This window comes from Phocoena sinus, chromosome 3, assembly GCF_008692025.1.
Source record: "Phocoena sinus isolate mPhoSin1 chromosome 3, mPhoSin1.pri, whole genome shotgun sequence".
NCBI lineage: Eukaryota > Metazoa > Chordata > Mammalia > Artiodactyla > Phocoenidae > Phocoena > Phocoena sinus.
In genome coordinates this window covers 38944734-38956916 of record NC_045765.1, presented here as the reverse complement: position 1 = coordinate 38956916, position 12183 = coordinate 38944734, and the positions used below count along the sequence as shown (strand labels likewise).

The window sequence follows — 12183 nt, the reverse complement described above, 5'->3', positions numbered from 1 at the left end:
CTCTCAACCACTGCGCCACCAGGGAAGCCCTGTCTGGCTTCTTTTACTTCATGTTTTCAAGGTCCCTCCATTGTAGCACAAATCAGTACTGCATTCCCCCCCCCCCCTTTTTTTTTTTTTTTTTGTGGTACGCGGGCCTCTCACTGCTGTGGCCTCTCCCGTTGTGGAGCGCAGGCTCTGGACACGCAGGCTCAGTGGCCATGGCTCACGGGCCCAGCCGCTCTGCAGCATGTGGGATCTTCCTGGACCGGGGCACGAACCCGCGTCCCCTGCATCGGCAGGTGGACTCCCAACCACTGTGCCACCAGGGAAGCCTGCATTGCCTTTTATGACTGAGTGATAGTCTGTTGCATGGACTCACCCCATTTGGTTGGTGTGTTTACCCGCTGCTGGTCGTGTGGGTCTCTCCTCTCTCCCCACACAGATTGTAATCACACTTGGCATTGAGCTGACTGGTCCTGACCTGCTGGCACTTCCATTGCAAATAGTCAGCCTGGAAGACAGTTGCCCAGTCATCACTGGGCGAGAAAGTCCTCCTCAAGCCTATTTATATAAAATGAGACTTTCAGTCAAAGAGGACATACAACTTTGTAGAACTGTTTATACCTCTCTATCCTTAATAAAAGGCACCATAGGTAGTTTAGAAAATGCTCCTCTCAACCCCACTCCTACACTCACCTTCCCATAGTCTCAGAAAATCATCCATCCACAACCACCAGTGGCATTTTCTGTATTTCCTTCTAGTCCTTACTTTACATTGAGAGGTTTTATAATTTTTATTTCGTTAGTAAGCCATGTAAAAATAAATTTAAGAAAAGTAATTCTGGGGGGGCGGTGGTGGTGGTGGGATGAATTGGGAGATTGGGATTGACATATATACACTAATATGTATAAAATAGATAAGTAATAAGAACCTGCTGTATAAAAATAATTAAATTAAATTTTAAAGAAAGAAAAGTAATTTTACGTGGCATTAAACAACACTAACACAAGGCAAAAATATTATAGTAACCTGCACCACCTCACTCCTCCCTGAATCCCAAAATAGGAAATATCTTCTCACCTCATCAAGCTATTTCTTCTGGTATCTATCTCTGTACTTCTACTAACAGCCTGATGGGGCTCTTCCTTGGTTTTTCAATTTATGGCATTTTCTATTGATTTCCTACTTTGGGAGAAAACAGTTTCGTTCTTTCATCTCTGCCTCCCATTCCCACCCCCAATACACCCAATTTCTTTCTCCCATCTTCCCAAAGTGGCAATTTAACACTTTTTGGTTAAATTAATAGTTGCTCTGTATTACTAAAACTGAGTAACTGTTCATTGCTGAGTCATGTGGTCTAATATGAATACATCTCTTTTCTGGCACAGCTTTTGCCTTTTTGTTTGATAAGTTTTCTATGATCCAATCAAAAAGGAGCCCTCAAACATACCAATGTAAAACTTCCTACGAAAGAGCTAATCACAATCATTATTTTATGAATTTTATTACTCTTTTTCTTCTTGGAGCCATTCCCGCTGAAGCCCCTTTTCCTTCTCTTCAATCTGAACTGATTTGTCTCTAGATCTGTTGTTCAGTTACTGATCTGAGATATCTCATCATCATTACCCTGGGATTCCCTTTGTCCGTCTCCTGTATTGGACCCCAGGGCTGACTCTCTCTTTATATTGGTGGAGTATATCCTCCAAAGCTTTCTTAGAAAGGGATTATGGGGGAAAATATTTCTGAGATCTTGAATAACTGAAAATGTTTTACTTCTAAATTCACTCATAGTGAGTGGCTAGAGAATTTTAAATTGTAAATAATTTTTTCCCAGAATTTTGAAGGTATTATTCCATTGTTTTCTAGCTTTTAGTATTGCCGCTGAAAAGTTGGATTCTAGTCTAATCCCTGTTTCCTTGTTATTTTTTCCTCTGTGTAATTTTTTAATAATCGCTTTATTGAGATATAATTTATATATAAAAAAATTCACCCTTTAAAGTGTACACTTATTTTTAGTATATTCAGAGCTGTGAAACCATTACCACTGCCTAATTTTATAACATTTTTGTTATCCCCCCAAAAAAACCCATACCCATTAGTGGTCATTTGCCATTCATCCCTTTCCCCACCAGCCTCTGGCAATCACTAATCTACTTTCTGTCTGCATAGTTTTGCCTCTTCTGGAGATTATATTTAAATGGAGCCATATAATATGTGATCCTTTGTGACTGGCTTCTTTCACTGAGCATGATGTTTTCAGGGTTCATCCATGTTCTAGTATATATCAGTACTTCATTCCTTTATGATTGAATAATATTCCATTGTATGAATATATCATATTTGTTTATATATTCACAAATTTGGGTTGTTTCAACTTTTTGGCTGTCATGAATATGCTGATATGTACATTTGTGTACAAGTATTTGTGTGGAAATATGTTTCATTCTCTTGAGTATATACCTAGAAGCAGAATTACTGGGTCACGTGGTAACTCTACGTTTAAAAATTTGAGGAACTGTAAAAACTGTTTTCCAAAGCAGCTGCACCATTTTACATTTTCACCAGCAGTGTGCGAGAGTTGCAATTTCTTCATATCCTTGTCATCACTTATGGTCTTTTTTATTTTAGCCATCCTAGTTGTGAAGTAGTTTCTCATGGTGGTTTTGACTTGCATATCCCTAATAACTAATGATATTGAGCACCTTTTCATGTGCTTATTGGCCGTCTGCATAGCTTCTTTGGAGAAATGTCTGTTCAGATTCTTTGCCCATTTTATTTTAGGTTATTTGTCTTTTTATTTTTGAAGTATAAGAGTTTTTATATATTCTGTATCAGAAAAAGCTAATTAATTTGCCATGGTTACCAGGAAAATAGGGACTGTTTTCTAAAATGCAGCCAAATTTATGAGCCAAAATGAAAAAGAGGAAAAAATTTTATTATGCATCTTGTTTCCAGAACTGGTATATTTAAAAATATATCAATATTCAAACACCAAAAGAAAGAGTTTTTATATATTCTGGATACAAGTCCCTTATCAGACATATAATTTGAAAAAATTTTCCTCCATTCCATGGGTTGTCTTTTTACTTTCTATATGGTATCCTTTGAAGCACAAAAGTTTTCAATTTTGATGAAGTTCCTTTTATTTTTTCTTTTGTCACTTGTGCTTTTGGTGTCATATCTAAGAAACCATTGCCTAGTCCAAGTTCTCAAAGGTTTACTCCTATGTTTTCTTCTGAGATTTTTATAGTTTCAATTCTTACATTTAGGTCTTTGGTCATTTTGAGTTAATTTTTGAATATGGTGTGAGTAGGGGGTCCAACTTCATTCTTTTGCATGCGGATGTCCAGTTGTCCCAGCACCAGTTGTTGGAAAGCGTATTCTTTCTCCATTGAATTGTCTTGGTACTCTTGTCAAAAATCAATTGACTCTAAATGTAAGGGTTTATTTCTGGGCTTTCAGATCTCTTTCATTGATCTATATGTCTTTCTATATGCCAATACCATACCATTTTGATTACTGTAACTTTGTAGTAAGTTTTGAAATTAGGAAATGTGAGTCTGACTTTATTCTTTTGTTTTCATCTGTAGAATCTTACAGTCTCATCTCTTTATCACAGTTTTTCTGAAGTTTCACTGTAAGGCATCATGATAAGGGCCTTTTGCATTCATTGTTTGGGACACTAAATAGGCCATTGCAGTGTGGAAATACAAGTTCTGTAGGTCTGGGAAATTTTCTTGAATTTTAATTTTGATAATTTCCTCCTCTCTGTTTTCTCTGTTCTTTCTGGGTTTTCTATCTGTCAGATGTTGGATGCCCAGGAGTTAGTGTCTAATTTTCCTATCTTTTCTGTCTTATTGCGTATCACTTATTTTTGTTCTGCTTTATGGGATATTTCCTTAATTTCAGTTTTCAACTCTGTTAGTATTTTTTATTTTGCCTATAATATTTTAAATGTCCAAAAGCTCCATCTTGTTCTCTGAATGTTTCTTTTTTTTTTAATCACACCCAATTCTTGTGTCGTGAATGTGCTATCTCCATGAGAATAGTATTGTTTTTTTCAATGAGGTATACTTTACATTTGGTAAGCTGCATCCATTTAAAGTGTATAATTCACAAAGTTTTGACAGTTGTATATACACCTGTGAAACCAAAAGCACAAAATACAGAACACTTTCATCTCCCTTTAAGACTTCGTATGCCATTTGCAATCCATCCTTCCCTCCATCCTTGGCCCTAAACAATCACATTTTTTGTCACCATAGATTTGTTTTCATTTTCTAGAAGTTTATTTAAGTGGAATCATATAGTATGTATTTTGTGCGTGTGGCTTTTTCACTCAGCGTAATAATTTTGAGATTCATCCACATTGTTTCTTGTATCAATAGTTTGTTTCCTTTCATTGCTGAGTATTTTTCCATTGTGTGGCTATTCTACAATTTGTATATCTAGTCAGTTGTTGATAAACATTGGGCCATTTCCAGCTTTTGGCCAATGTAAGCAAAGTTGCTTTAAATATTTGAGTATAAGTGTTTGTGTAGACATAGGTTTTTATTTCTCTTGGAATGGTCATATTGGAGGTGTATGTTTAACTTTTTAAGAAACTGCCAAACAGTTTTCCAAAGCGGGTGTACCAATTTATATTCCCACCAGTTATATATGAGGGTTCTGTTGCACACACCCTCACAGCGCTTGTGCTGTCAGTCTTATTAATCTTAGCCATTCTAATGGATATTTAGTACATCTCACTGAGGTTTCAATTTGCATTTCCCTGAAGATTAATGATATTGAGCATCTTTTCATGTGCTTATTGGCTATTCATACATCTTCCTTTGTGAAGTGTTGTCTATTGAAATCTTTTGCCCATTTTTTACAATTATCTTTCCATCTTCTTACTATTAAATTGTGAGAATCTATATATATTCTAGATACAAGTCCTTATTCACAAATACGTTGCAAATATTTTTTCTAATCGGTGACTTTGTCTTTTCATTTTTTTTGGGGGGGGTGGGTGCCTTCTAAAGAGCACCTGTTTTTAATTTTGAGGAAGTTCAACTTATTTATTATTCTGTGGTTTGTGATTTTTTTGTGTTCTAGCTAAGAAATCTCTGCCTAGCCCAAAGTTGCAAAGATTTTCCCTTAGCTCTAACAGATCTGCATACTCTTCTGTGTTTGGAGTTATTGTGAAAAATCTTCACTATTTTGTCCTTCCTTTGTCCCTTATTTCCTGGTTTCATTGCCAGCCAGGATCCCAGATTCTTTTATGAATTAACATTCCTTTAGATCTTCTCTCTCATTATTTCTGCACTATAAAGGTTCTCTTCAGCAAAACCATTAGACTGTTGGTTCTAGTGAAAATTCTTACCTTCTGAACTATTCTCACTATTTCTCCTGCCTCGAATGTTCTATTTCTTCATTTACAGTTTGGAGGAACATAAAGGCTTAGCATCTAAGCTCATTCATTCATTTACTCATTGCTTTTCAAGAAAAATCTCTTGAGGGCCCACCAGGGCCCCGGGCCCCAGGGATGGAGCCTACACAACGTGCCAAGCCTCACCCCTGCAGTGCTTACAGTCTGGTGCAGAGGGAGGAAATCGACCATGTCATGAGGGGTGTGACAAGTGTGGCAGTTTTCAGGAGGCTGATTTGACAAGGCTTTCCCCTCTGAATTCTCTTTTTTTAAACATCTTTATTGGAGTATAATTACTTTACGATGGTGTGTTAGTTTCTGCTTTATAACAAAGTGAATCAGCTATACGTATACTTATATCCCCATATCTCCTCCCTCTTAACGTCTCCCTCCCACCCTCCCTATCCCACCCCTCTAGGTGGTCACAAAACACCGAGCTGATCTCCCTCCCCTCTGAATTCCGAGCTAATCTAGAAGTTAGCACTTGAGGCTGATGGGGGCCAAAGGATCAGGTTTGGTAAAGCTGGACCAGAGAATGTGACTTCACTCAAGGCCACACCAGGCTTCCTATTCCTCCCCCATCCCATGAAACTTCCCACTGGGAAACAGGCAAAGCAGCTGCATAAATATACACCCCCCATCCTCGGGATGGGAGGGGTGATTACCGCAGGGACAAGACAGGCACCCAGAGGAGAGGACACACCCCACAGGCAGGCAGATCCCAAGTGAGCGCCAAGGTCAAAGTGACGCTACACGCATCCTAGTCACCTGTCTCCCCACCTCTGCAGACAGATAAGTGAGTTAAGGGGCTAGGGAGGAGGTAAGTAGAAGGGCAGAAGCCTTTCCTCACAAGACTTCTATAGGAATCCTATTTTATGGACTCAAGCAGCAACTGGCCAAATCACTTCGAAAGCAAAGATTGTAAAAATGCTATAGAAAGAAGTTCTATTTGATCTTGTGTCTGGGTACATGGGATGTGGAGAGACCTCTCAAAGTCAGAGTGCTACTCAAAACATGGTCCATGGACCAGCTGCCAATTGTCACCAGTCAGCGGCAAGATGGGGGGCCGGTGCCAGAATAAAAATCAGCTGATGGTGAAGCACACGCACAGCGTGTGGCTGACATCTTTGCTTTGTAGCAGCGCTTCCTTGATAAGGGAAGTGGAGTGCTGATTTCTCTTCTGGCACACGTTTCCACCCAGCCGTGAACTGACACTCTGAGTAGCACTCGCTGGCCTCGTGCTTCAGGATGTCTCCTCCAGCACCCCCCCCGGAGATGTGGTGAGGGTACCGGACAGACGGGTATGCCAAGGCACAGTGAGCCTGACCTCGATCTGTGCCTGGCCAGGTGATCGCCATGATCAAAGGCCTGCAGGTGCTCATGGGCAGAATGGAGAGCGTCTTCAACCAGGCCATCAGGAACACCATCTACGCAGCCCTGCAGGACTTTGCCCAGGTGACCCTGCGTGAACCCCTCAGGCAGGCAGTGCGGAAGAAGAAGAATGTCCTCATCAGGTGGGTCTTCAGATGGCCTTTTTCAGGGGGCACATCCAAAATCGGGGGTGCTGGGTACAGGCCACAGAGGACGTTCCCAGATCATTCAGCTTCCAGGGAAGTGTCTGAACACAAACGGACCTTCCAGTGAGTTCCAGCAAGTCCTATGAGGCCCTTTCAGGAGATTGGACATTTGGGATGAATTAAGCCTTCATCTCTGGGTTTGGAGCCCATATCCACCACTGTCTAGCTGTGTGAACTTAGTCATGTTACTTACCTTCTCTACACCTCAGTTTCCCTCATTTGTAAACTGTGGATGATGATGGTACCTACTCCCTAGGCTGTTGGGACGATGAAATGAGATAATCCGTGTATAGACCTAAGCACACAGCAGCATGGAGTAAGTGTGCAACACATATAAGCTATTATTCAAGTTTTAAATATACAGAGATTTAAATGGACTAATGAAACTGTCCTAAAAGCAAAAAGAAAACTAGCCATCCTTCACTCAGGTTCTCTCCCACTGTGTGGCCTCGGAGCTGAGTTCTCAGACAGCCAGTGGGCCTCAGAATCACCGGGGCACTTGTACAATGCAGACGTCTGGGCTGCACCTCAGATCTGTTAAGCCAGCATCCCTGGGGATGGGGCCCTGGAGTGAGCATGTTTCACAAGCATGCCAGGAGTTCTAAGGCACGTGGTCCTGGAACACCATGGCCTCTAGAAACAGGCTTGCAGTGCCTCTTTCCAGCTGGTCTGAATCCAGGTTCTTCCTTCCCCAGTGTCCTACAGGCAATTCGGAAAACCATCTGTGACTGGGAGGGAGGCCGAGAGCCCCCCAATGACCCGTGCTTGAGAGGGGAGAAGGACCCCAAAGGTGGATTTGACATCAAGGTGCCCCGGCGTGCCGTGGGACCCTCCAGCACACAGGTAAGCAGTTCCAGGCACAGCCCAGCTCTGCTGACTCAGAGGCCAGCCAGGCTATGGTAGGTCATCCTGGCTGGACCATGGGGCAGTGGGGCTGGGGGTCCTCAGGCAGGAGGGGCAGGGTCAAGCGGCTGCTCTAGTCTTATTCTGCCATCTTGTTTTGATATAAGAGGGAGGACCACTGACTTAAGATTCAGGAGACCTGGATTCTAGTCCTAGATACCTGTGTGACCTCGGGCACGTTACACAGATCTCTTTGTGCCTCAGTTGTCTAATCTGGCAAATGGGGGTAATACCAGGACTGGCTGTCCTAGCCCTGTGAAGTACAGGTTCCAAAGTATAGGAGAAGTTTAAAGTGAAATCTGTATGCATCTGTCCTGTCCCTGTTTAATGAACGCTGACCCCCGCTTCCCCTGTAGTGATGTCCTAGCTTGGGAATTCCTAAGTTCTGCATCTGACTTGCTGTGGGATCTTGGGCAAGTGCCTTGACCTCTCTGAGCTCTGGTTATCTTCTCCGTTAAATGAAAACTTTGGATGAGATCACGTTACTGACAAAACACCGCTTTTGTTATTCCCCGTACCCCCCGCCACCAAAATCACAAGTATCCAAAGCCCTCAACCACTTAGAGAAAGTCTAATAATCAGAGATATTCAGAGTTGCCAACCGGAGCTTTTTCAACAACGAGAGGTTGTCTGTGGCTTATCCAAAGTAGTCGGTAGAATTACAGAAAAAAAAGTAAAGAACCTAGGCATCTCAGTTAAATCCTTGCCCCCTACTTAAGGATAAATAGTTTCTGGTAGGCTTTTTGAGCTATTGAGAAAAAGCATATGGACCCATTATAGCTTTTAAAGGTCTTACAGGCCCCCAAAGCCCCAGGCTGGGAACTCCTGCTTCACATGACCTTTAAACCTCTCTCATCTCTGAAATCCTGATTCCTTGAATCATCTGAGATGAGCCATCTGAGGCCCACCCCTGACGCTTCTCACTGTATGTGTGTCTGTGTCTGGGCACGGGGTGGGGGCAAGGAGGCAGCACCCGGGAGAGCTGGGTTCTCAGCACTGGCATCGTAGCTTCCCTTGGCCTGCAGCTCATAGACCCCTTTGCACTTTTCTTGCCTGCTCGAGAGACATGGAACTTCTCAAGGAAGCTTCTACAGACGGTTCTGTGTCATGCCAAGGGCCAGAGACCTTTCCAGTCCAGAATGGCTTGGAGAGGCTGAGCAGGGCTTCTGGGTGTTGCTTCCAGGCGAGGCAAAAAAGAAACTGGAAAGGAGGAGGTCGCAAAAGGGGGCCAACAGGCAGAGAATGAGAGAGGGGTGGGGGGCAGGGAGGGAGAACGGAGCATTTGTAAAGATAATATGAGAAGGAGTGTCACCAACAGTTAGGCCCCCCTGACACCCCCAAGTCATGTTAGGGTGGCACAGACACACTTGATAGACTCCTAGACAGTCAGCTTGGAAGAGCCCTTAGAGACAAACTAGTCGCAAACTAGTTCCTCCCCCTATTTTACAGATGGGGAAACTGAGGTCCAGAGAGGGGAAGTGACTTGTCCAAGTCACAAGGTGAGTTTAGATGGAGGTGGGACGAGAACCAGGTCTCCTGACTCCCACCCTGGGGCTCTGTTAGGGCCTTGGGAGCACGGTAGACATGGCATCTGGCAGAGCTGGGAGGTGACTGTTCTGGTGCATTAAATGCTTTGTTTAATAAAAGTAGGTGGGGAAAACGTTTCCCCTCTTAGGGATGAAATGGTTTTTCAAATAGTTAGAATTTGGTACAAATCAGTCGACACCCGCACAGACTGGATTGAAGACTCCTCTCTTGGAGGCCTCCAAAGGCCATCATTAGAGCAGTGCCTCTCGAGTCTTAGGGATGGTCAGCCGTGCCCACCGACAGGGTTGCAGAGGGTGGGCTGCCTGATAAACCAGCAGCCCCGTAGTTCCTTCACCACAAAGGAAAGTGCTGTGCCAGGGATGGTGTGCCACTCCTTTCTGTGGCCGTGCTGCCCAGCCCAGGCCAGGCGTGTGGTGGGTGTGGTCCTAGAGAAGATCAGAGGCGGCCAGCATGGACGTGGTGGCAGAGGGAGGTTGGAGCATCTCAGAGGTGGTCGGCAGATGGCCTCTAGCAGTCGTGGCGGCTTTCCCACCGTATACAATACCTCTTGCTTTTCTCTCTCTCTCTCTCTCTTCTCTCTCTCCCTCTTCCCTGTCTCTCCTGCCCTCCCATTCCCTCCTCCTCTCTCCTATCTATGTCTTAGGCCTGCCAGTGGTCCCCGCGGGCTTTGTTTCACCCCACTGGTGGCACACAGGGCCGAAGAGGCTGCCGATCCCTGGTATAACACCGCCTGGCTGGGTTGGTTGGGTACCCTTCTCCAGGAGGCAGCAGGAATGGACTAGCCTGGCTGTTCACGGCCCCTTCCAGCCCTAAGATTCAAAGACACATGATGTGGAAAGATGTAGATTAGCACTTGCGCCCTTTGCACTTAAGACTCTCTGTAAGCAGGAGTTAATTGTCTAGTAGGCCTCCTGTGTAAGTACCGATCTTCACCTGCTATCCACCCAGCATTTCGGCAAGCTGTACCATGCAGCTGATACCTGCAGAGGCGCTGTCCCTCGGTGTTGAGGGTCGGAAACCTGAGGTGGTGGGGGGCTTGCTCTGATCCTACCCCATTTCACAGTTCCTTGGAATGTCAGAGCTGAAAGGGACTGGTTGGAGAAAGCATCTGGTGCAACCTCCTCACGTTAGCAGATAAGAAAACTGAGGCCCAGAGTGGGACTTTGTTGCCCAAGGTCACACAGCAAGTCAGGGGCGTACCTAGCCTTGAACCCCATTCTTTTGACTCTGAGTCCAGTGCTCTACCCCTGGTGCCACCGTGGCTGTCCAGTAAAGCAGGGAGCGACTCCAGGGTGACGTGGAATGAGGTTCTCCTCTGATGCCCACGGCCTGGGCCAAGCAGAGCAGGCAGGACCCTGGGCCTTGAAAGACCTGGTATTACCAGGTCCTCCCACCCGGGAGGCCGCCGGCCCCAGGCAGAACATCCTGCCAGGCTGGCCAGTCTCCCTCTTGAAGGTTACACATTCCAAATTTACTTCTCCACCCCTAAACTGGTGCTTCCTTAAGACAGTACTTTTTAAGGGCAGATATCTTCAGAAAAAAAGAATAGAAACACAGCACAAAGCAACCTTTTCCCCTGGATGGAGGGCCAGCCCCTGACCTTCCCATCTTCCTTTCTTTTTCAAGCTGTACATGGTGCGGACCATGCTTGAATCGCTCATCGCAGACAAAAGTGGCTCCAAGAAGACCCTGCGGAGCAGCCTGGATGGACCCATCGTCCTCGCCATAGAGGACTTCCACAAGCAGTCCTTCTTCTTCACCCACCTGCTCAACATCAGTGGTGAGCCACCCTGTCGGGGGCAGGGGGAGGGCTCCTAGGGACTAGAGCGTCTAAGGCTGTCGGGCCAGAAGTTGCAAAGAGACGTGATCATCTACCCAAAGAGGCACATTTTGCCACCAAAGAAAAAAGGCACACTTTCCAGTAGACTCTGGGAAAGGCCAGGCTCAGTCCAGCTATTCTGACTCAGCTAAATCTGGTAGATATTTGTAGGTAATTTGTTATGAAGTTCCCAGTAAAGCGGGATCACAAACAGGTGACACCCTCAGACACACGCAGGGACCAGGTCAGCCTTTTGTTTTTAAGCAGCAGCGTTGAGCTGATTAGTGCCCGTTGCTCCTAGCAAAGGAGGCTCCCGGACTGCACCTGGATCCCAAGTCCCCCGCTCCACCTCTCCTGTTGGTGGGATGCATGTGCAGGTGGGACACGGGTGGGGAGTGGAGGGAGAGCAGCATCCCAGGGTCCTGGGAGGGGCGATGTGTCTGTTGGTATTGAAAAGAGTGATCTTAAACAGCCCAAACTTCTCCACAGGGAGCAGCCTAGGAAGGGTCTTCAAGACCTCTGTAAGGGATCCATACTTATCACAAGCAAGGGTCATGGCTGCAGTCCAGTTAAAAGCAGGCACCCGTGGATCTGTCTTGACACTTATAGCAAGCACACTTTGACACTTAGCTAGCATGTTTTCAGGATGGCTTTGTAAGGACACGATGGAAATTGTAGGGGCATCTAAAGCTCTAAAACATCACTGCCCCCCCCGCCACACACACACACACACTGCTGGGTGAACAAACATTGTCTTCTTTTTTTTTTTGGCCACACTGCACAGCTTGCGGGATCTTAGTTCTCTGACCAGGGATTGAACCCACGCCCTTGGCAATGAAAGCATGGGATCCTAACCACTGGACCACCAGGGAATTCCCCAAACACTGTCTTCTAAATAGACGTTAGGCTGGCCTTCAGGTACAGGAGAGCAGGGTCTACTGAT

The 12183-nt window shown here is 45.0% G+C and overlaps 1 protein-coding gene across 2 annotated transcripts in view; it reads left to right on the top strand.

Annotated features, from left to right (window-relative positions):
- Positions 1 to 12183, top strand: part of CYFIP2 (cytoplasmic FMR1 interacting protein 2) — a 131996-nt gene that overhangs the window by 44859 nt on the left and 74954 nt on the right. For both annotated transcript variants that reach the window (XM_032627786.1, XM_032627787.1), the window contains 3 exons: positions 6741 to 6907; positions 7666 to 7813; positions 11048 to 11201. In XM_032627786.1, coding sequence (XP_032483677.1) covers positions 6741 to 6907; positions 7666 to 7813; positions 11048 to 11201 — 469 coding nt within the window. The remainder of the gene's footprint in view (positions 1 to 6740; positions 6908 to 7665; positions 7814 to 11047; positions 11202 to 12183) is intronic.